The sequence below is a fragment of the Callospermophilus lateralis genome, chromosome 11 (genome assembly GCF_048772815.1).
Source record: "Callospermophilus lateralis isolate mCalLat2 chromosome 11, mCalLat2.hap1, whole genome shotgun sequence".
Classification (NCBI taxonomy): domain Eukaryota; kingdom Metazoa; phylum Chordata; class Mammalia; order Rodentia; family Sciuridae; genus Callospermophilus; species Callospermophilus lateralis.
In genome coordinates, this window is record NC_135315.1 from 12,614,989 (window position 1) to 12,640,131 (window position 25,143).

Genomic DNA, 25,143 nt, shown 5'->3' on the forward strand with positions numbered 1-25,143 from the left:
ATAATGACATGCAATACTATAGCACAAATTTTTTAAAAAGATAAAGTCAGTGATGTTTAGTAAGGACTAAAACTCTGCTTCTTCTTAACCCTTATTCATTCTCCAACAAATTTAAAAAGAAAAAAAAATTAACATTTCAAAACTTCAAAGAATATATCCAGCTAATCAAGAAGTTTTATATTTATCAGATTAGATTCAAATTATTAAAACTGAAAAATAAGTGAAGCCACATCTTTGGTTTAGGCTTAAAGTACTTAGAGTGTCTTTTCTAAGTGATATAAATTGTTGTGTGACTACTAGTCATATAAATTACTTCAAAAGCAAAAAAAAATGGATGGTTTTTGCTTCTATCTATAATCTGTATTTGGTTCATGTCTTTTGTTAAACTGTTTCTTTGTGGACAGCCACAAAATGGGATAAGGCCTTCTCAAGGTGCTTAGCTGCCATAGGAGTCAGCAATACATAAGCAAGTCACAAACGTGAAAAGACCTTGGGAAAAAGCCACAATTGCTAAGTCAAGAATACGCTTCCCACATATCATGCCTGTTGCCTAACATGTTTCTGAAAGTTGTGTAAAATCCATTATGTTCCATCAAATCATATTTTAAACATACTTCAAAAGACAACTTGTCAGTAAATCAAAAAGTTATACAGGTGCACGTTTATCTTGCTTACATTTGGATGTTTTGACAGGCGCCTTCCCTGACTGTGCCAGGTGCTTCTGAGCACTTTGGAAAGGTATCCTAGGGCTGGGGGTGTGGCTCAGTGGTAGAGTGCTTGCCTAGCATCCATGAAGCCCTGGCTTCTTCGATCCCCAGCACTGCAAAAAAAAAAAGAGAGAGAGAGAGAGAGAGAGAGAAAGAAAGAGAGAGAGAAAGAGAGAGAGAGAGAGAAAGAGAAAGAGAGAGAAAGAAAGAAAGAAAGAAACTTATTTCAATGTATACTGAGCACCCTGCCAGATGGCATTACTTCCATAAGCCACTTCACCCTGATTAGGAAGTGGAGGCTTAGCCTGGTGAAGTAGCTGACCCCTTCTCCACCGGAAGTCAGCTGGACCAGAACACTGTACAAAATTGCCCTGCCCTCCTCTTGGGTGGAGACTGAAGAGAGGCTGATGGCATTTCATTTGCCTTTTCTTTCACTCATCTTTAAATAGTGAGGACAAATAACAAAGATGCGCGCAAGGATCTGAATAAAAGTTGTTCATGATTACTTCTGTCCTCTTGAACACCTAAAACTCAGGAACCCTGCACGTCTTCCTAAGGCCCTGACGCTGGGAATAGGGCCTTTCAAGCGGGATGTTTATTAGGATTGTTTGTACAAGCCAAGCGCACCTGGTGCTGCCCAAACCCAGCGCACACCGGCTCTGCTCTGACAGGGCTTCCCCAACTCTACAGTCGGGCTCCCCGCAGTCCTTCCTTGGCCAGCGCGGGCACCGGGGACGGGCGGCCTGCGCGGCCCCGCTCCTACCTTGTCCCAGAACAGGGCTTTCTCTCCACAGCCGCAAGCCCCGGGGGCAGATTTCTGGACCTCGTCTTGCAGACCAGACCCCCACCCCCACCCTCGCCTGTCTGATCAAACTTTACTCATAACTTTACCATTCGGGACTTCACTCTGCAGGCGACACGGGGGGCGCGCGCCCCCCAGGCCTGGAGAACTGGCCCGGGCCTGCGGGCGACGCCCCGCCCCGCCCCGCACGAGCCCGCAACAGGAGGGGCGGCCGCCAACCCGCGCAAAATTCCACTGAGAACCTGGGAGGAGGGGTGGGAGGGAGGAAATGCGGAAAAACGAGAACCTGGAGCCCCTACAAGGAAGCCCTCCGTTCGGCCGCCGCCGCCGCCACCACCAAACGGTTTCAAATCCTTGCGGGCCGCTGGGTCGCCGCCGCCCAGCAGGCCGGGGGCGGGGACTACCGGGCTCGCCTTTCCCCGCCCCCTGCCCCACCCCTCGGGCTGCGGCCGGCTCTCTGGCGCCGTTGCCGTGGCGACGCTCCGGGTTGCGTCCACTACCGTCCCCCAGGCCTCAGGAGAGGGTTTCCGCGCCCTCCGGCGGCTGCCGGCGCGCGGCGCAGTTGTCATGACGACGCTCAGGCGGTAGTCACCTTCCCAAGCGGATGGGGGGCGGAGACTTCCGACTCCGCATTTCCCGGTCCTCCCGGCGGCGGCGTACGCATAACGCTGTTGCCGTGGCGACGCTCCAGCCCACCGCGCCGTGGTCAGGCTCGCTTTCTACACTGGCAGCTCTTCAGCAGTCCCAGGCCGATTCTTCCAAGACAATTAGGCTGTTGTCTTGCACTCTGCTGCCCTAGAGCATCCTACTCACAGAGTAGCTTGTGAGCCCCTGAAGGGTCGAAGAGAAAAAAAACAAAACAAGTAAAGGACAAAGAAAAAAAGGATTGCTGGAGAATGTTCACGGAAGGGTGTGTGTCCATTATTTGGACACAGGTCACAGTTAGATGGGTGGAAAGATGTGAGAATTTGTCCCTGATATCTTACAACCCGTATATGTATGAGGGTGATGGATTATACAGAAAAATGAGCAATGTCTTTTTTTTTTTTTTTTCTATTATAAGTCTGAAAAAATCTGACTCCGAATTCTGAAGATCTGGGAAAAATAAATAAAAATGATTTATGTTTACCAATTCCGTGGAAAACAGTAACATCAAGTGGGAAATGTAGTTTTTTCTCTTCCCAGGAAGTCTCATCCACCTCAAGGCAATATCCATGTTTGCTTTGCTACATTGTGGTGTTCTTTGGTCTCTTACATTCCTAGAAGCTGTGAACTAAACGTATATTTTAAAATACCAGACAGAAGCAAAATTTAAATTGTAAAAACACTCACTTAAAAGAAATCCGGTTTACCACTGTTTTTCATCTAATTTCACAACAGGATTCCTTCTGCAGAATCTTTGCAATGCATTCAATATGTGCCAAACTTAACATTAAACACAGCTTGAAGCATCTTTTCAATTTTCCATAAAGAAAATAGAAGGTTCATTCATTCGTAACTAGTTACTTTCAAGCTTCCAGAAGGAAGTCATATTCTTTTCAAAGTGCTTTTCAAAACTATCTCACTGGAAATAAACACCAACAGTCCTTTATTGTTTCAGAGATAAATCTAAGGGAAAGAATATTACAAAATGCTCTTAAGACTTATTTTGCAAAAGTGTATTGAACACGTTTATAGCTAAGGAATGATCCATAATCCAGATCATTTTCACTGAGAATCAAGGATGTGACACCAAGTAGGGAGTTGCAGGAATGTGACCTATCATTGAAGACATTCAAAATACATAAGGGGTAGGGAAGACTTACAAAATTGGATACAAAGGATTAAAATTTCAGTTACATAGGAGGAATAAGTTCAAGAGTTCCATATGGTAATATAGATAATAGCAAGTATTGTATTCTTGAATACTCTTAATTCAGTAGTTTTTGGAGTGTTTTCATCACAAAATTGATTAAGTACATCAAGTAATGAATGTATTAATTAGCTTGAATTAACCATTTCACAATATATACCCATTTTAAAACATCCTCTTGAACACAATACATAATCTTTTATCCATTAGAAAATAAAAATGCATAACCAGATTACTGAAAGAACATGAAAAGAATTTGATAAATGGTGTCTAAATGAATATAAAAAGGAAAATTGAAGTTTTTTTTAAAGGAGGATCAAAGGAAAAAATGTAACAGGTCAAGTTCATCTCAGAGGGAATGAGTAAAAAAATTTTACTTCCTTTACATCTATCCTCAAACTTCTCAAAAATGACTATATTTCAAATATATTGGTGTAGATACAAAATTAAGACATTCACCATATTTTTCTCCTCTAAAAAACTTGGGAGTCAAGGTTTCAAAAACTTCCTTGTGAACTTATCTGGTAATTTGAATGATTTTAAGTAATAAATACATTAAGAAGTGCAAGACACAAGAACAGATGTTAGTGACTTTGAATCACCATAGTAGATTATCAATTTTTTCCATTCGTTATTAAGAATAATCAAGAGTTAACTGTAAGAAGAAATGAAATTTTTCTTCCTAGACTGAGATTTAAATAGCATATTTTTTTCAGATTGCAAAAGTTTTCATCTAAATAGTCAAATTTTAGTGATTCACCATTTTACATTATTAAGATATTCTGTATCATTAGAAAGAAATGCATGAAAGACTTGGTTATCTTGAAGGAAAGTAATTTGTAAATACCAAGTAGGGAAATTGGAAAATATTGAAAGACTTAAAGATGAAAATAAAAGTTATGTATAATCCTACCATTAAAGAATAACCATTTAGGCTGGGGTTGTAGCTCAGCGGCAGAGCACTCGCCTATTATGTGTGAAGCACTGGGTTCAATACTCAGCATCACATAAAAATAAATAAAAATAAAGGTATTGTGTCCATCCACAACTAAAAAAAATTTGAAAAAGAATAACCACTATTAACATTTTCATATATTTAATTAAATCATATATATATATATCACCATTTTTAATGTTGAATTATTATTCTATCATTTGGATATAATGTCATTTGCTTAATTATTCTCCTGTAGTTACTAAAATTTACTCTTGTAAATAATGCTGCAATAAATGCCTTTGACTTATACATCATTGTTGAAATTTCATCTATCTCCATACAAGAGATTTCTATGGACATAAAATGTCATTAAGGTTTTTAACCTGTTCGGCCAATTGGCCTTCTAGAGGCATTTTTGCAAATCTGTAATCCTACTTAACAGTCCATAAGAATGACTGACTCATATTAACAATTTTTTGGATCTGTTCTAACAATATCTTTAAAAATGGCATCCCTTGGGGCTGGGATTGTGGCTCATAGTTAGAGCACCTGCCTAGCACGTGTTCGATCCTCCCTGGGTTAGATCCTCAGCACCACAAAAAAATAAATAAATAAAATAAAGGTATTGTGTCCAACTACAACTAAAAAAAATAAGTATTTAAAAAATAGCATCTCCAAGGACATGAACAGATACTTCTCAGAAGAGGATACTCAATCAACCAACAAATATATGGGGAAAAAATGTTCATCATCTCTAGCAATTAGAGAAATGCAAATCAAAACTACTCTAAGATATCATCTCACTCCAATCAGAATGGCCACTATTATGAAGACAAACAATAATAAGTGTTGCCAAGGATGTGGGGGAAAAGGTACACTCATACATTGCTGGTGGGACTGCAAATTGGTGCAGCCAATATGGAAAGCAGTATGGAAATTCCTTAGAAATCTGGGAATGGAACCACCATTTGACCCAGCTATCCCTCTCCTCGGACTATACCCAAAGAACTTAAAAACAGCATACTTCAGGGATGCCGCCACATCAATGTTTACAGCAGCACAATTCACAATAGCTAAACTGTGGAGCCTAAATGCCCTTCAGTGAAAGAATGGGTTAAAAAAAATGTGGCATATAAACACAATGGAATTTTACACAGCAATAAAAGAGAATAAAATCATGGCATGGAGTTGGAGAAGATAATGCTAAGTGAAGTTAGCCAATCCCCCAAAAAACAAATGCAGAATGTTTTCTCTGATATAAGGAGACTGACTCATAGTGGGGTAAGGAGGGGGAGCATGGGAGGAATAGATGAATTCTAGATAGGGAAGAGGGGTGGGAAGGGAAAGGGAGGAGGCAGGGGATTAGCAAGGATGGTAGAATGTGATGGACATCATTATCCAAAGTACATGTATGAAGACATGAATTGGTGTAAATATACTTTATATACAAATAGAAGTATGAAAAATTGCTCTATATGTGTGTGTAATAAGAATTGTCATGCATTCTGCTGTCATGTATTTAAAAAATAAAACCAATAAAAAATCCTAAAACAGTCAAAAATGGCATCCTTTTTAATTAAAAATTTTGTAATATTTTATTAGTGTTTTATTTTTATTCTTCTGTAAGATTGTCTCTTTTGCCCTTTTACCATTTTAAGGAATTTGAGACAGGAGAGATGTGCAGATATCTACATCTTCCATATCTTTAAATTTGTCATTTCAAAATGAGCAATGGCTCCGTACACAGTAATTGTGTATAAAACTGATCATCTAAATAATCAAATTTCAGTCGGTGACTCACCATTTTACATTATTAAGATATTCTGTATAACTAGAATGAAATGCATGAATGACTTAGCTATCTTGATGAAAAGCAATTTGTAAATACCAAAAGTTGTTACTGTATTCTTATGCTGTGAACTCATTAGAGAGAAACATTGAATAATCCCATAACCAGTAAGTTCCTTAAATTGGGTAGCAAATGATTCAGAACATTCCATTTACAGACCACAAAAGTATAAATTATAGCATAAATAGATACAACATAATGAGTGTAAAAAACAATAACTAAGAGACATAATTCCTTTTCTTCCCTAGTAAAAGAATCCCTGCCTTCAGCACAGTGATTCAGAATTCTTTCCTCATGCAGAAAATTCCATCCCTACTTCTGCTGTTTATCCGACCTTCTCAGGGCAATTTATGCTAAAGTCTATTAACAGAGATAAACTCTTTTTCTTCCCTCGCCTTCAACAATACACACATTGCTCTAGCCAGAGTCCATTCAAACCAGCAGTCAGTAACTACAGCATGTCCCAGTCTTATCTATGCAATAATCTTCCCTAACCAACCTATTACAGCACGAGGCTGTAAAATTCCAACTTTAGAGTGCAATTATTTCCAAGAAGCCACTGGGAAGAGTCATACTAGCTTAAGTGGCAGCGTAAGAATGGTACAAAAGCCACAGTTCTGAAGTTTGAATGTCAGATTCCATCACTTATTAGCTTTGTGGTATGGATATCCCAATTTACATAACTTCTTTGAGCTTCAATGCCTTTATCTTCCTTATGAGACAATCAGGAAGACTGAATTAACAGAGACCAAATATTGTATATGAAAAAAATTGCCCAGTCCCAAACACAAGGAGACTTTGATATTAATCTTATTTCCAAACTCCTTTGTGAGCACTTTGAAATGCAAGAAATGCCACTAGGAGGCAGCAATAACACACAAAGAACTAACCATCCCATATACACACACATAAACATACATATTCGCACACACAGGCACACAGGTACATGATCACATGCATACAGAGAACATTCAAACCACTTACAGACTCACATACACATGAATACCATGTACAACACACATGCATTTAAACACACATAAAGGCCAAACATTGTCACACACTTGCACAACAGCCCATACATACACTCTCACATACACAGAGCCAATGTCTGTCATGACTTGGAAGTGACTCCCGATCATTTAGGTAGTAGCTCATTTGATTTCACAAGAGCACTATTCAATGTGGGAGGCTACATAGAAGCATGAACATCTGGAGGCAAAAGTCACTAAGTTTCATCCAGGAGACTAGATAGTATACACTCAAAGGAGATTCTGCTTATAATCCTGATTAGAAATGACTGCAACTGAGACAGGGAGCGGTGGCACAGGCCTATAATCCCAGTGGCTCAGTCTTGCTCACACCCCATGCGGTGGTGGAAATGGGGTTACCCTCGGTGGAATGGGCTGAGAAATAAAAGCTAAGAAAAAATAGAACAGCGAACAAACCACAGTACACAAAAAAATAGTTTCAAAAGCAGGGGCAGGACAGCCAAACCGATCAGGATGGATCAAACTTCTAGACTCTGGCCAAATGGAGCCTGCTTCTGCTTTATTTATATTCGGAAACATCAAAGGCCTTCCATAGAATGTTCTTCACCAAAAAAGGTTAAAGGTAGGTGGGTTGTCCAGTTCCCAATGGGTTATGCCCACCTCCGGAGCTACTGGGAGGCATTTTCCTAGTAGAGTGAAGATAAAGGTCACGTGCATTGGGCTATCTATTGCTGAGGGAGAGCCATGGATAATTCAGATAATTCACAATGCCAACCTAAATCTCCCTGGCTACCATATGGAGAGAAGATTCTCAAGTAACTCACGGATGGCTTCCCGCAGCTCAAAAGGCTGAAGCATTAGGATCACAAGTTCAAAGCCAGCCTCAGCATTGGCAAGGTGCTAAGCAACTCAGTGAGACCCTGTCTCTAAATGAAAAATACAAAATAGGACTGGAGACATGGCTCAGTGGTTGAGGGCCTGTAAGTTCACTCCCCAAAAAAGAAAAGAAATGAATGCAATTGATAATAGGTAAGCTGAGGTATGAAAGAACCTAAAGTTATTCTTTTTCACTAAAAGGAAAGCTGGATCATTATTCTGGGGGACTTGCTGAGGGTAGACAAGCCCATCTACCTTCCCTTCCTGTTGAGAACCTAGTGTTGGGATTGTAAAGATGCTATATCCGAAAATTCCCCACAGAAAGTCTGTATAATTTATAAGATCAGTGCAAATTCTAATAGAGGCTGATGATCAACATGGCATGAGAAAATGTAGAAGAAACTAAAGATAGTAACTCTGGAGAAGGGAGGTCAATAAAGTTAGAAAGGTTATGGTAACACCCACCTCACTTGCATATAAATATTTTTTAGTTTTAATGGATTAATTTATGTAAATTGCTTGCCACATGCTTGGTGCATAAGAAATTCTCAATCAATGCTAGCTACTGTTAAAATAGAACAATGTCCACTATTTATTGTGTCTACTTTTCACCTTGCCAAGCATTTTATCTTAATTCTCCCTAAGAACCCTGACACTTAGAAATCATTTCATCATCTCACAAATGAGAAAATGTACTCAGATAAGTCAAGAAGTTTACAAGAATGGAGTCAGGATTCAAACTCACATCTTCCTGATTCTGAAGACCATGTTCTTAGCTGGATGCCAGGACTCCTCACGTGTAGAAAGGTAGGTAGCGACATTTTCTGTGGCTTCTGCAGAAAGCACTGTCAAGTTAATGTAAGTCACAAAAATATGTATTTTGCTTATATATTATTATTTACAAAATATATCAATTTTTAAAACCTACCAAAAATTAAGAGGGAAACATTCACATAATTATCTTAAATGTATAGAGACCTAGTAACAGCTTCAGTATAAAGAAAGCAAAAAATAACATAGTTAAAAAGAGAAATAGAATAATTCACAATTGTACATCTGCACTGAAGAATTTGACGCCACTGGAAAAACAACTTCTAATATAATATTGGATGCTGGGGCACCATGTGACCAGGAAGCCACAGCTGTACATCATGAACTGTTCTATCTGACCTCAGTCATAAGATCAGCTGTGCCAGTGACAATCCATGTGAATGGGAATAAGTTGAAGTTCCCTGATCAGGAGAGTCTAATCTCCTCATCATCCATCCTTGTTGTACCAGGGCCCCTCCTAAGTGCAAACCTATAAGTGTCCCCCCAAAAAGCATGTGTTGGGAACTTCATCCCTGTGTGTTGGGCCTTAATGAGAGGTGTTTAACTCAGGAGGGCTCCACCCTCATTAATGCTGATTATAAAAGGGCTAGAGACTGAGAGTCAATCTCTTGCTGCCTCATGCTTTGCTGCCCTGTGATGGCTTCTTCCATGTTATGATGCAGCAAGAAGGCCCTCCCCAGACACAGTCCCTTGATCGTGGACTCTCCAGTCACCAGAACTGTGAAAAATAAGTTTCGTTTCTTCATAAATCACCCCATCTCTAGTATTCTGCTAGGGTAGCACAAAACAGACTAAGGCAGCTGCAATACAGCTTCTTTTGGAGAAGGCCTCGAAAACAGTGGCAAAGGAAAAGTCTGCCTCAAGGGAAGAATTGTGTACATTCTCTTTGTGCAAGAAAAAAAAGATGTGGCTCAAGATTAGAATATATACAGGAACTCATGTGCAGCGACAAATGGCTTGACAGAGTCTCAGAGGAAAAAGATTGGTACGTCTGGAGTAAAGGCACATGAATGTCTAAATAGGGTGGGCACGAAGTAGGAAGATCTTGGATGCACATGTGCCAATTACCAGGCACAATCTGGCTCTTTTCTTTCTTCCTATAATTAAAAGCATGCATTCAATGAGTAAAAGCTCACAGCTTGACAGAGTCCACTTAAACTATTGACACATTCTAGGTGCTGGGTACATCCCTTCCTCCTAAAACGTCAAAAATACATCTGTGTGCTTTTTTGGTTTAGTCTTAGTTGTTTTTTGTCGACTCGTGTTTTTATTCATTCATTCATTTCATTAAATCAGTTATTTGTTAAACACATTATATGGAAACTGGTGTTTTAGTCTTCTTTCTTCTACCTGCTCATCCTGGGTGGTATCATCCACTTTCATGACCTCAATTACCAACTTTCTGTATGCTGATGGCTCCCACATTTCTTTCTAGAGCCTGGATAGTCTTCATTTTAGCACATGTGCTCTATTTGGACATTTTCATGTTAAATGTGTCCTTTCGACATTGCTAAGTGTGTTCATCAGCTTTCCTTCACCATGATAAAAATGAGATAGATCACTTGTAGAAAGCTTCATTTTGGCTCATGGTTTCAGGAGTTTCAGTCCATGTGCACTTGGGCCATTCTGGGCCTGTGATGAGGCAAAACATGATGGCAGGCGTGTTGGGAGAGATCAAAACTGCTCAGCTCATGGCACTTGGGGAGCAGAAAAGAGGGGAAGGGGCCAGGGTTCCAAAGTACCCTCTAAGGGCTTTCCCCCAAAGATCTAATTCCTCCAACCAGGACCCACCTCCCTGATGTTTCCATCACCTCCCAATAACCACCAACCAAGCCTTTAACACCTGTCCTTTGGGGGACATTTAGGATCCAAACCATAACATGAAACTTCTCTAAATTAAAGCAGGCATGATAGGGCATACAAATAAGACCATACAGGCTATTAAAATATTGAAAAGCCTCTATTTACCAGTTGGTAAATAGCTGTTGCCCATGTGCTGTGAGTGCCAACCGCCAGACCACCCCCTCCTCTCATGGGACCCTTCCCTCACTTTCTCATGGTCTAGCAAATGAAGGATAATACTGGAACATCAGGGGGCTTCCAGCTCTGACCCTCCATCACCAAGCCCCAGTCCAACTGCCATCCATTCCAACTCATCCCAGGCCATATTGGTTCTGCCCTGGAGATAGGTCATAAATAATAAATCTCTAAGTAAACAACCTCCCATCCAGTGTGCCCCTTCATGAGCTGTAAACGAGGCTACAGGACTTCAAAAATTCTGGATTAATGCCTTGGTTGATCCGAGTGAAGAACCATCATTGTGAAGGAAGAGAAAAGCCTGATGGTGACCCTGCTTATTGAGAGGCTCTTGGAAATTGAGCTGGGATGTGTTGTAAAAAGCCAATGACCGACTACCAGATGCCAAAGGAACTCCTCATTTCATATTTTCACTGCCTCACAGTCCTATCTGGGCCCGCCCAGTTAATCCCCCACCAAGTGAGTGAGGAGACACAGCAAGGTGCAGGAAGGAGGCTCTGGGAGGGCTGGGAAGAGAAACAGCCACTTTGGAGGGTGAGGGCAGTGAGTGAATCAGGGAAGTGTGGTGGGAGTGCTGGGCAGAGCTGAGGGCTTGTGTGAGGTTTGCGTTGGTGAATCTAAGGTAGGGCCTGTCGGCAGGACTGTGAGTTTTTCCTTTTATTTCAGCAACATTCATCTGCTCAGGTGCAGACACAGGGAAGGCAGATAGAGCCCTGGGTGGGTTTGGGCAGGGCATACTGTAGAAAAAAGAGAAGGGCGAGGGAGTTGAACATGTGCCAAGAAGTGATGTCTGTGATGAACCTTGGAATCTTAGTGGGGAAAGAAAATATTTTTTGTTTCCTTTTTTTTGCATTATGTATACCCAACATTAAGGATTCCAATCAAGTTCTTTGGACCTGAAAGTCCACGATTATTCTTCTATGGTGATACTTCACTAACTTGAGGAAGCACAAGAATTAACTGGGAGCTGTGTCATAAAAGCAGACATCTGGAGGTTTCTCCGAACAGAAGACAGGTAATACAGATGGGGAGGGGGGTGTCTATAAACCAGGCTATTTAAATTTAAAAATAAAGTGCATTGCATGTGTTTTAGGTGAAAGTGTCTGAGAGCAGGATTAGACAGATGGGAGCTGGGTCACCCAGATAATGGTTTACACTTTCCACTGCACAGCCATGAAATGGTATGTTCCAAGCCTCTGGGTTTCTTGACCAGATCACACGACTCAATGTAAGACACAAGGAGAAGTAAAGCGGCAATGGCTGAGGTGGTAGGTTCAGGGGCTTTATTTCTCCACCTCCACTGGTTCCTTGCAAAGCACAGCCCTTGATCTCCACTGAAGGCAGCTTCAGCAAGGCTTCACATCTGATGCGTCTGTTTTCCAGAAAGCCAAAGAGCTGTGTTCTGTTGGGGAGAAAAAGATAAACATTCTAAGAAAAATGATCGTTTCTTGAATTTGTTAAGCAGCTAAGCCAAATCTAAAATACATGTTACAAATGTGCAGAATAAATATGATTGTATGAATGATACCATTTAGTGTGGGGTTTAAACATTGGAGAGAAAACATTCAGGCAATGATTAGGCACGCATTTCCAAGAGAGAAAATAAAGGGTTTTAGATAACTCTGACAGCCGTGATTAAAAGAGAAAAAAAATACTGTATCATCCCTTTATTTATTCTTCAATGCATAACATTGCTGCATCTGTCTGAAGAACATGCAGAAGAACAGCCTGAAAAAATATATCAACAAGGCTCTGGTTTGTGGGGTTTTTGATGTTGTTGTTTTTGTTTTGGGGGTGTTTTTGTTTGTTTGGTTGGTTGATTGGTTTTTGGGGGGGTTTTTTTGGTACCAGGGATTGGACCCAGGGATACTTTTATACTGAGCCACACCCCTCTGTCCTTTTTATTTTGTATTTTCAGACAGGGTCTCGCTAAGTTGCTTAGGGTCTCATTACTGGCTTTGAACTTGTGATCCTCCTGCCTCAGCCTCCCAAGTCACTGGGATTATAGGCCTGCACCACGGCACCCAGCCCCTTTACTAATATTTTTCTATTGATCTATGCTAGGCTTATTATACTTTCTCAGTTTTAGTGCTTAACATCTCACCAGGGCCTCTGCCATCTTTTGCAAAATAACATTTTATTCCATGCAGTTCTAACTGTTTGTAGTTATAATGTAGATATACTGTCTTTGATGGAGGACTTACTCCATGTCGTGCATGACATTTCTAATAATCAAGCCTACCTTATGAGGTGTGCATAATTTCCTTCTCTCCCTCTGGTTGCCACTGCTCAGATCCCACTCTTCTTCACTCCTTCTGCTCTCACCTGTCCTCTCCCAGCTGCCAATAGAGGGCCGCCCACTTTCCTGGAACATTTCTAAACTTAGAACTAGCAACAGCTTCAAGCCTTTAGCTGGGTCTCCCTTCCTGGTGACAAAGATACTTACACCCTAAACCTGAAACCTAAAAGGTTAGCATTTAGTTCTCAAAATGCTAGTTATTATAACTTCTTTATCTCACACAAACTTAATATCATCTTCCCTAAAAATATTTTGCTCTAATGAATATTTTGCTCTAAAGGATAGTTTTCAAACTAGGCATGATGAAGGAAGGAAAAAAAATTATAGCTCTATAGACCAATTACTATAGCCATGAGTTCTTTTTCATTTGGGACAAAGAATTATTCAATATTTGATTCAACATTATTGTTCAATCCTAACTTAAAATTATGTCAAATATCATAGTTTACCTTGACATTCATTGTGTAAACCATGATGCTGAATTTAAGGAAAAGAATTGGAATTTATTATTTTTTTTTATGCAAGTGGAGACAATAAACCGCTTCTGGCTTTATCTGATTGTTTTTTCCTGTCACCAGTCTTGTGGCCAACGGATGAGGTGAAGCACACCTTTAATCCCAGTAATTCTGGAGACTGAGGCAGGAGGATCACAAGTTCAAAGCCAGCCTCAGCAATTAAGTAAGGATCTAAGCAATTTACAAGACCCTGTCTCAAAATAAAACATAAAAAAGGCTGGGGACATGGCTCAGTGGTTAAGTGCCCTCAAATTCAATACCCAGTACAAAAAAAAAAAAAAAAAATGTTGATAAGGTGTCTTACAGTCATTATATAACACAAGTGCTAATTATGGCAAGGGAAATCCTAGCTGAACTCAGCGGTGTAGACTTACCCTTGAAACATTTGGGGATTTCAATGGTGCCGTCTATGCACTGAGCCTCCTCTGTATAGCTACACTTCTTTTCCTTATTTTTGCAGAAGAAAGAAACTTTTTCACCATGTTTCATTCCATCCTTGAATTTTTCCTGGAGCTTCACTCTCTCTCCTTGGTATAGCACAGTGGCTTTTTTAACAGATAATTTACAAGATGCTGAAAGAGAAAGTGTGTAGTTAAGACTTAAGAATTCAGTGAATCTTTCTTAAAGACAATGTATGTTTGAATTAATAGACAAGTATACCTGAAAGAAATGGGTCAAGGCAAGGGGATTCCAAGAAACGAACATAGTGGACAATGTCAATATGATTGCTAACAGCCAACCTCTATCAATAGAATCACCAATCATGGCCTTCCACGTGCCTTTCCCTATGTAGCTACTAAGGTCAGAGCAGAAGTTTCAGCTTCTAGTCTTCAGTTTAAAAAAAAAAAAAAACAACTTCATGTAAGCCTACACTGCCCCACTCAGGTCCCATTTATTAACTTGGTGTATCCTATCAGCTAGCCACTGTGGTCCACAATAGCTCACAAATGATCCTTTCTCTTAAAAAAAAAAAAATGCCTTCAGCCATATGGGAAGCACTTCATTAAGATGGTTATGCAAACTACCCCTACTACCACCCTCAGAGTCAGGGAAGAGGACAGCCCACAGCCAATGACTAATGAACAAGGGGATACAAAATGCAGATCCTCATAAACTCATTTGTGCCCCAGAGTTCCTGGTATGATGAAAATGAACCAAACTCTAGAAGAGACCACACCCTGTTTAAAACATAATCTCAGGATCAGCAGCATCGGTGTCATCTGGGAACTTGCTTGAAATGCATAAACCAGGTCCCATCCCAGATCTACTGAATCAGAAACTGGGGGTAGAGCCCAGAAATCTGAGTTTAAATAAGCCCTCTAGGAGATTCTGCTGCACAGTGAAAGTCAAGAACCAGTGCCCTGCCTTATCCCTCCTGTCTCACTAGCTTTCTTCTGAGACACTAGCTTAAGAAATCAATTGCGCTTTAATCCCTGTCTATTTCCAGGGAATTCCAACCAAAGACACTAGTCATTCATCATTTTACCTGCTGAGCCTAATTTTCTATTCCTGTGTAAACTGTTCAGCCCACAGCAACCCAAGCAGAGATACAATGCTAGGTTGCTATTCTTTGCATAAATGTGACACTGACTGGATCAAGACTGGATAGACACCTAACTCTAAATGACCCAGCATCTCAGAGAAAATATGCCGACTGGTGACATATCCTTTAGCAGAGAGACCCTGGTGTATAATCAGGCCAAGTGTAAGTAAGCAGAGAGGCACAGAGATGGGAGAGGCCACTGGGAGGTGAAAAGAGTAGTCATAGTTCCTGACTTTCAGTTTCAATCCTCAGAAGAACCAGTTGTATTTCATTTTCTCCTCTCCACACATCCTTTTTATCACAAGCCCCTGTTTCTTTGAACTAGTTTGAATGCGTGATTGATTTTTTTGCAACACAAAGAGTCTTGTGCGGATAGAGAAAGGAAAAAAAAAAGATGTTTACAGGCAAGGATTTAAAAGCAAATATAAGAAGCCCACACGATCTTCTACCATATTATCTATACTTACAAAGGAATTGTTTATTCCCCACAGTTTAATCTCAAGCAAGCTTCCTTAACATGAAGCTTCCCCATGTACATGAGAGGCCTAAAGTCTTCCACATGCCAATAGCTGTGAAGCGAGTCTGAGAAACAAGTGGAAAATGAATAGAACAAGAAAATAGCAAAATAAATAAATAAATAAATAATTTTAAAAAAGAAAACGGCAAGCAAAGGCGGTCCACTGGATAAATTCAGAAACCTTGAGGACCTTGCCCATATTTTCATACCTTTACAGCTTGGCTGTGCAGACCAGTTTCCCATTTTGGTGCATTCGACTTCTTCCGGGCCATCCAGGTTATATGTATCGTGGCATCCATACGTGGCTTTATCCTTGTAAGACAGTACTTGTTTTGCAGGATAATTTACAAATCCATTGTCTGGTCTTGTTGGGAATGGGCATTTTACTTCTATAAAGTTTATTCAGTAAGACATATTAGTAATAAATAGGTTGCCCAGTAGTTTGAGAATGGTTACATTCTTGTCTCCATTACACCACTGAATTACTGGGTGTTCCCGAAACTGGAATGCAATTTCTAGGTTTGTTATGCTGAATTCGGTCTCCATTCGCTTATACTTACGGGACTCTTGAGTATTTAAAAAATAAACACCACTTGGAATGTAATTAATGACATTCTAGTGGGTGTTTTGGGCTTTCACATATAATCATTAAGGTGTCATTGCAAAATTCCACACATTCTAAGATAGTGGCTTCGAAAAAAAAAAAAAATCTTTCTTATACTCAATACTCAACAAACCATGAAATTAAAACACAAAGACCCCATTGCACACTTTGCACATCATTGTTTAATTCTGAAATGTTAAGCATATTATTGTCTTCAGACTCTGCAAGAAGGCAGCATGAAATATGTCCAAGAAAAACAGTGCTTCTTTCCCAGCTTCCTCAAGATCCTCCCCAGTGAAGCCCCAACTCGTATCCCTAGTGACTACAGCTCAGGAGAGCAAGGCTGCAGCCAGAAGCAGCCTGGGGAGGTAGTTTAATGAGGTGACGTGTCACACTTGTTAATACTTGATGCATCTAGGTGAAGGGTTGGAAAAAAAGGAGAAAAGAACCTACTGCTCAGGATTTGGGAAAATTAGTGAGATGACATTTATGTGACAGGAAACAAGTGCATGGCTCACAGTGAAGTGCCCCCCAAAAGGTGCTAGCTTTTGTTGTTACGGGTAGTTCACCCACATTAAGATCCATTTATGTTTTGAATTATTCAATAGTTGCCCCTAATGTCTACCACTGGAGACATTAACAGTCCTTAGCCTAACTCCCTGCATGCTTGATAAACTCTATCATCTGTCATTTGTTATGCAGATGGCAAATCCAAAGATAGTGATGACAGATGAAGCGAAAGGAGGAAGAATTTTCATACTTTTTTTAGAGAAAATCAAACATCTCTGTGATTTTTTTTTTTAAGTTTAGGTCAAGATTGCAAAGGTGTCATAATTGGAGTGCAGCTCAATTTTGATCTTTGTCTCCTAATGCAGACTTCTCTCCACCAGCCTCGTGGAAATGCTCAACTGTCTATGGACACCCCTTGTCCTTGCATGGCTCTCTGACTTTGCAAGGGTTGTGCCCTGTGTGGTACACCTTTTCCTCATGCTCCTCTTCTCCAGGGCCCGTTCAAGGGTCACTACCTCTGGGAAGATTTCCCAGGTTGCTCCAGGCAGTTAGCTGCATGATATTTATTTCATTTCAGGTATTATCTGGTATTATCCCCCATGCCTGGCACATAGCCTGACACATGGTAGATGCTCAGTAAACATTTGTGGAATGGGTACTTTGAAATACTCCATGATAGTTGGAATTTTTTAATACTTTTCAAAACTGGGAATCCACACTACCATAATTATTTTGTCATATCATTCACTTACCCCTGCATTCTGGTAATTCAGTCCAGTTTCCATGAGCTGTGCAGGTAATTGTCTTATTTCCAAACATAGCATAGTTCGGCAAACAGTCAAAGACTGCTGTGTCCCGGAAGAGGGAGTTGTTCCCAACTGATGGCTTATGAACATGCAGTGTTGCAAATTTAGGTACTGGTGGTGGAGGACAGGTTATGGCTGGGAAAAGAAATAACATCATTTCTATGAAAATAGTTGAGTCTTGTAAATGTACTCTTTTCAGGGAGGAAAAAAAAAAGGAAAATCCAAAAATGAACTTGAGAAAATGTGAAACTTGATCAAATAACAGGGAAATAAGAATCAATTATAAATGCCAAATAAGAAAATGTGATTCCCAAATTGGATGTCCAAACCAGTTAAAAAACTAAAAACTGAAATAAATTTAAGTTTTGCTGCTTTTAATTTGTCCTTTACAGCACAATGATTAGGTTTCCATAAAATCTTTGATCTAAATGCTACCTTGGAAGATGTTTCTGGAAGGTAGAATTTATGGAGAACATGGCTAGAACACCATCCTAAAATAATGACTGAAGACAGAATTTGGAACAAAGTTGTGATGTCTGAGTTCCATTGCTAGCTCAGTTTGTTTGTTCTATTAAATGTCTCCTGCTTTTGGACTTTGTATACATGGGGCTTATACGTGCAGCCTCCAGGACACAGAGACACGGCCGTGGCTTATCACCATGCCCTGACCAATAAGGAATTTCAACAAGTTCAGAGACAGTTACCCCAATCCAGAACAGAGTGACCCAATTGTGATTTGACTTGAAATATCTTCAAAGAGTGGTCCATGGACTAGCAGTTTGGGCACTGTATTCAAGTTGCATGCGAATTAAATCCTGGGAGCTTATTAGAAATGTGGAAGCCCAGCCTCCACCTTGGATGCTTGAATCAGAGTCTACACTTTAATAATATGCGCAGGTGATTCATATGTACATTAAAGTGCGAGAATCACTCATTCAGATTAGATTGAAGATGAAGTAGCCTGTTTGAAACTAAAAAGACAAGGTGAATTTACATCATTGGTATAAAGCTACTTGAAAAGGTAAAAAACTATTTATAGGAACCTAGGTGATTCCTACTGCTGAGTAAAACCTCTACTTAATTTATCCTTAAAGAGCTTGTTTTTGTAGTTTGGTTTTTCTAAAATTAGAATTTATTTGGAATTGCTTTACTTTTCTATTTGCTTTTTTTTTTTTTTTTTTTTTGCTAGGATCGATCTCACTGAAAAGTTAAACAACTTTTGCTGTTACCTATTCTGATACCTGGGCCTCCTGGTCAAAGATTAGACTTACATAAAATCACCAAGTTAGGAAACATGAGAACAGCCTTGCAGAAAAAAGGCCCATGCTGAGTCTGACTGACATAACCTGAACGAGCTCCCCACCACCCCCACCCCCCGCCCGCCCCGCCAGGACTCTGGAGGAATCTGCCAGGAATCCTAGACTGCAAGGCCCTTGGAGGGCTCTTAACTCATCCCTTTATTTCTCATCATTCCAGAAGTGGAACACCTACAAAAGCTTAAATTGAGCTACAAATATATCACTCTGGGAACTTTAAAATATTTCTTAGGGGCCTATTCTTTTGAGAAAACTAATAGAAGAATGGTTGGAGCATTCTAAAGTAGTTTTGAATTCATTGTGCAAATGGCATAAGCTTTTCTGAGAAAATTACTTCTACTAAATGTTCAACTGAGCAAAATATCATGTACATAACTGACACATAATATAAGAAATGCATCCTAGAACTCACCTGTCATTTATTTTGAGAAATGTACTGTATGGCAAAGTATTAATGTTTCAAAGTAGCTGTCCTATCAATAGGACGCTGGGACAAGGTACTCATCACAGTAATGTGCTAGGCACTGCACGGCTGCCGTACACTCTACGGGTTACCCCTTGTGGTTATTTGTTGACAAGTTGTGACTTGTGCTCTTGTACCTTAAAGAATATTCTAGAAAAAACAATTATGCTGAATGCTTGAGGAAAATTAAATTCTAGGTATCTTTGAAGAATGTTTGACTGTGAATTAAATAATCATCAGACATTATGAACACAATTCCATAAAAAAATAAAGAGTGGAGCCAAGATGCCTCAACCAAAGGCAGTGTGGGGACCTGTAACTGCAGCGGGGATGTGGATAAAATAATTGAAAAATAATTGGATGGTTTCCAAGTAGTCCAGTTTTGTTAGAGGTAAAAAGAAAAAAAAAAAAGTATTGGCCTTCATTCACTCAAATAATTGATATATGTGTTCTAAGTGCACAGATTATTCACAAATTCATAAACAAAGACAAGAAAGGTCTCAGAAACTTGTTGACTTTCCAGAGACATCTGCTTAGCATATGATGCAATGAAAACCCACCAGGAGGAAAACAGCACAATACTCCTGAACCTATTATATATACATAGTGTGTGTGTGTGTGTGTGTGTGTGTGTGTGTGTGAATGATACTATTTTATCCGAGTGTCCTATTTATAGGACAATCTGTATTTTCATTCTTTTTTAAAAAAAAACTTTTTTTTAGTTATAGATGGACACAAGACCTTTATTCTGTTTTTTTTTTTTTTAATGTGGTGCTGAGGATCGAACACAGTGCCTCACACAATCTAGGTAAGCACTCTACCTCTGAACTATAGCCCCAGCCCTGTATTTTCATTCTTAATGAAGGATGCATAAGATTCAGATTATGATTTCCAACCTATTTTAATACACTTTGTCAATTTCCTTAGGATATTTGCAGAATTGAAAATGTGGGGCTTCATGGGTCACTGTGAAGGGTTACTTTCATATCTCCATCACTAGACTCATTTTCTGGGGACAAAACTGTCTTCTTCAGCCTTACAGCCTCAGTGCTGAGCAGGATCTGGCATATCCTGGATCATTAATTCATGCTTACTAAAGATGGGGATGAATGAATGAATGAATGAATGAATGAGGTTCCAGAGCAGGGGATGGGGAGGTAGGGGAAATGTCAATCTCACGGTTTGTGGAAGTTCCCCTAGTCAAACTGACAGTCCCCAATAAGCCAATGCCAGGCATATCTAAACCCTTGCCAAAACACCATGGGGGCTTTGGAATTGGCAAACCCAGCAATTACTGGCCCCACCAGGTAAAGGATATGACATGTGTTCTTGAGTAAAATGTCTTCTCTCATTCTAGTGTGGTTGATCATCTAGAGGGGTCGATCATCTCAGGATGAACCTAGGGTGACCAACCATCTCGCTGAGCTAGAAATGGTAGGATTCTGGGACTAAGGAGTTTCTGGGATGTGGGACTCTCAGTGTTAAAAACAAAACATTTTGGGACAAACCACTAGTCACCCTACCCATGAGTGAGACCCATAAACTCACGCGCACAGACGGGAAGTTCTGGACTCCATTTTCCTTCCTCAGTGCATTGAGAAGAACTGGTTCCATTCAGATAAAACCTGCAAAGAAAAATTTCAATCTGTCAAGCTATCCTTGGCATCTCAAATGTTCTGGGGATTGAATCCAGGCACTTGTACATGCTGAGCATGTGCTCTGCCTCTGAGCTCTACACTCCCAGCCCCTATAGCCTCTCCTGCCCCCAGAGACAGGGTCTCACACGATATTGGCCAGATTTGGCTCAAACTCCTGGGTGAAAGTGATCCCCCTGCCCCGGCCCCCTGAGAAGCTGAGACTAGAAGTGTGCACCACTGTACCCCAGCATTCTCCATTCTATGGACTTCTACCGTCTTATCCACTGTATATGCTTTTCCTGAGGACCTTAATTAATCTTGGGGCCCATAGAGTGTCCCAGAAAATGCTGCAGGTGAATTGTTGGATATTTCCAGAGCTGTTGATGTAGAAGCCAAAACCCCAAATTACTCATTTCCTCTCCACTCTTTACTACACCCTCAGTACCACTGTAATATACATTAAAAGTGGGACTAAGCTTGTTTTGAATTCAGCAAGTTCAATCTAAAGTCTAGAAATGAAATATTAACCAGTCTGTACTCAGCTGCTTAGTTTCATAAAAGTCCTTACCCGGTATTACAAGCAAAACTGATCATGTTGGGATATTCAAAAGTTGTATAGCGTACAGCTCCGTTTTCTAAGATTCCAGCAAAAGGACATACTCTGGCTGTGATTTAAGAAGACAAAGGTAAATTTCTGCTTGTAGAATTTTCATTAAAGCAAAAATACATGAACTTGTTTCATCCTTTGATTAGTAACTCTACTAGTAACTCTTCTAAGAGAGCAAGACTAAGGGAAATAATACATGCACCAAGTGTTCATTACACTGTCCTGCTAATTGCAGAATTTGGATATTCTAGATGTTCACTGTCAGGATTGTTTCAATTAATCAAGGTAAATCAACAGTTGAACTATTATACATTCAATAAAATATAAATTATGAAGATCCTAGGGATGTAGTCAATTTTTATGATATGCTGATGAAAATAGAAAAATACAAAATTATACACACACTATGCAATAACATGAGGTATACACATGGAAATTAACTTGAAAATGATATTGTTAGGGGTTGGGGTTGTGGCTCAGTGGTAAAGCACTTGCCTAGCATGTGTGAGGCACTGGGTTCGATCCTCAGCACCAAATAAAAATAAAATAATAAAATAAAGGTATTATGTCCATTTCAACTAAAATTTTTTAAAAATGATAGTTAATATTCCAAAGTTATTGCTGACTTAAAGTAAAATTTTGCCCAGTAATGGCATAATGATTTTTCATTAAAAATTATGTTTAGAGCCTTGGAAGTACAGCATATGCTCAGCATGCACAAGACCCTATATTTGATCCCTAGCACCAAAAATGTAAAAAGCTTATTTTTTAATTTAAAAAAGCATATTAAAATCACTTGAATAAACATTTGTAATTATAGCAAAGTTTATGTCTATATAAACATAATAATTAGAGCTCTGATAGGCTCATTTAGTTATTTTTACTGCCTTACTTCTACATATACTTCCCAGGAATCCAGTGTGTTTCATTTCTTAATATTTGACCATAAAAATAAGGCTAGCATTATTTCATAGAACCATTCTGAGGGATAAATAAAAGTAACTATCTGCAATAAAACAATAGTGATATATATAATTTATATTATAAATTTAACATATATTACATTTATTTACATTTTATTGTAAATATATACATAATTTAGATGAAATTTATATTCACTTCAGTAATTCTTCATTCTGCTTTATTTTGAGGCATAAACCAAAGTTATGGTAATTTTCCAATTTTGTTTGTCCAAGTGTCTCTTTGGCACCACTTTGTAGCTCACACTGTCTCCACTTGTCTTTTAACTTCTTTTAACCCTTTGATGGGTCCTGGTCTCTTTTCTTAACCTCCCTTAGGGCCAGGCTATAACCTCCTCCTCTCCTCTAAATTGCATCCATTGTCCTTGCTCTCTCCCACAGAGCCTTCCGGGCCCTCTTGTTCCTCCACAGCCAGCCCCTACTGGCCCCTGCACCCAGGGCATGACAACTTAGGTCATTCCCCATCAACGTCCAGAACCCAAATGAAGGAAGAGAATGTGAGAGCAGGTGCCAACTTACGTGTGCATTTCAGAGTGTTGATGGGCCACATCCCCGTGAGAGGACAAGTAAACCTTCTCATCCCTCCCCGGGACACATAGCCCGGCTTGCAGGAGTATACTATCTGCTCCCCTGGCTCATAGGATGTTTTTAATGGAATAACTGTGGAAAATGGCAAGTCATCTGGCTGGGGACAGGCTGAAATAGAGCACCAAGAAGATGGTTAAGAAGTCTCTTCATATATTTAAGTTCAAAGCACACTTGTGGCACCAACAATAAGTATACCAAATTCCACCCCAAATGCTTCATGTGTAATATCTCATCTAGTTTCCTCAACGGTCATTTGTAGTGGGTATTATTATTATCCCCATATTACAGGTCCGTACCCTGAGGCTCAAGTGGCTGAGTGTCTTATGAAGGAGCTTTAAGTATATCAATATCAAAGAGTAAATGCCAATTCAGTCTCTCCAACATCTACTCTAAATTAAAAACTATTATTGATCCCTGACATATATTAGGATGTTGGATATATTAGTTATTGTCTCAAAGCAAGAATACTTACTCCGTCCTGCAACAATAGCATGGCAGAGAAAACTCGAGAGCAGGATAAGCACTGGAGAAAACATTGTAGATGATTCACCCTGGCACCACCAAAGTGGGATCCCTCTGCTAAAAAAGAGAGACACAAATATGAACATGCTTAAATATTAAACCACTTTGGGGGTGTACTTTTATCTCTGTAAATAGGAGATAAAATGTCATGTTTTGAAAGGAACTTGAGATCTCCATTCTTTAATCATTTACTCCACATGGGTGAGTCTATTGTGAAATCTTTGGTAGATGGTTTCGTCTTTGGTACGTGACATTTTTCTTAAGAGCACATAGTAGTTCATTATCGCCTCTAGCAGAATCCTGATAATTTCCAGATTGCCTGAACCTCTCATTCTCCATCTTTTGTTTCCTGTATGGATCACCAAAGTCTCCTGTCTCACCAATATCCTTGTAATATAAATTTAACTCAATCTATGTCTCCATCTCCACATCTCTAAAATGGTCTTCCAGTTTCCAACTGTGTGATTCTAAAGAACATCTTCAAGGAGACACCTACCACCTTAACACATGAACTTGACATCTTCTTTCACAAATATGACTATTTCTTCCCAATTTCCCTTTTACATGTTGTTAATAATAAGATCCTCCTGGTGACTCCAGTTGTGACCTTAGAGTCCTCCTTGATTCCTCAATCTCTCATGTCAAATCAATATAAAGTCCTGTTCATCCATTCACAGAACATCTTAGATATGTCCAGGGAGGTTTCTGGTCTGTTTTAGGGGTTGTAAAGTTGATATGATACTACGGGTTGGGACTCAAAGAAGAAAAGAAGTTGAGTAGGAAGAGAGAATGAGCAATTGCTGATGATGTTGCTTGGGAGAGCTTGGAAAGGATCATCCATGACTCCATATTTCTCTAATACATCATTACTCTAAGAGACTGAATATACAGATGGACCATGGCCAGACCATATATGAAAATAGACTGGTCTCTGCGGCACCCAGTCTAGGAAGTGAATCCACAACCTCTGTAGCAATTGGCCCAACTTGAGAAAGCCAATCAAGTTCTTCTAATCAGTCACACAGAGGATGCCACACATCCAATTAGCTTGCCTCCATCCACCCCCCCCACCATCAACCCACCAGGACATACTAGAAACCTTACATTTTTCTCTGTTATGAAGTTTTCCCACTCTGCCTCATTTTGAGTCTCTGCCTAATACACGATGATGGCTGACTTCCTGGCTACAGGAAGTTCTGAACCAACAACCTCTGTTAGTTTTCACTTGGGTGGTCTTGATTTATACCCATGGGTCCAGAGTTCCTTGACACACATCACTTGATAAATTCTTGGGTCAGGCAGTGATTCTTAAACTACGCTTCTAATGAACACTGTGTTCCATGATAAGAAAAGTGT

At 39.8% G+C, this 25,143-nt stretch overlaps 2 protein-coding genes across 3 annotated transcripts in view; both read right to left on the reverse strand.

The window, feature by feature from the left end:
• Cep112 (centrosomal protein 112) overlaps nt 1-1,869 on the reverse strand; it is a 472,932-nt gene extending 471,063 nt beyond the window's left edge. For both annotated transcript variants that reach the window (XM_076869863.1, XM_076869862.1), the window contains exons 1-2: nt 1,796-1,869; nt 676-820 (exon numbers count right to left, since the gene is read on the reverse strand). The gene's annotated coding sequence lies outside the window, so the exon portion shown is untranslated. The remainder of the gene's footprint in view (nt 1-675; nt 821-1,795) is intronic.
• Nucleotides 1,870-12,226: 10,357 nt separating this feature from the next.
• Nucleotides 12,227-23,801, reverse strand: Apoh (apolipoprotein H). Its single transcript, XM_076871159.2, has 8 exons — nt 23,738-23,801; nt 23,197-23,373; nt 21,659-21,755; nt 21,002-21,078; nt 17,621-17,809; nt 15,964-16,143; nt 14,069-14,266; nt 12,227-12,282 (listed from the first exon to the last, which is right to left on the reverse strand). The coding sequence occupies exons 1-8, from the start codon at nt 23,799-23,801 to the stop codon at nt 12,227-12,229; spliced, it is 1,038 nt and encodes a 345-aa protein (XP_076727274.2).
• Between the last annotated feature and the right edge of the window lie 1,342 nt (nt 23,802-25,143).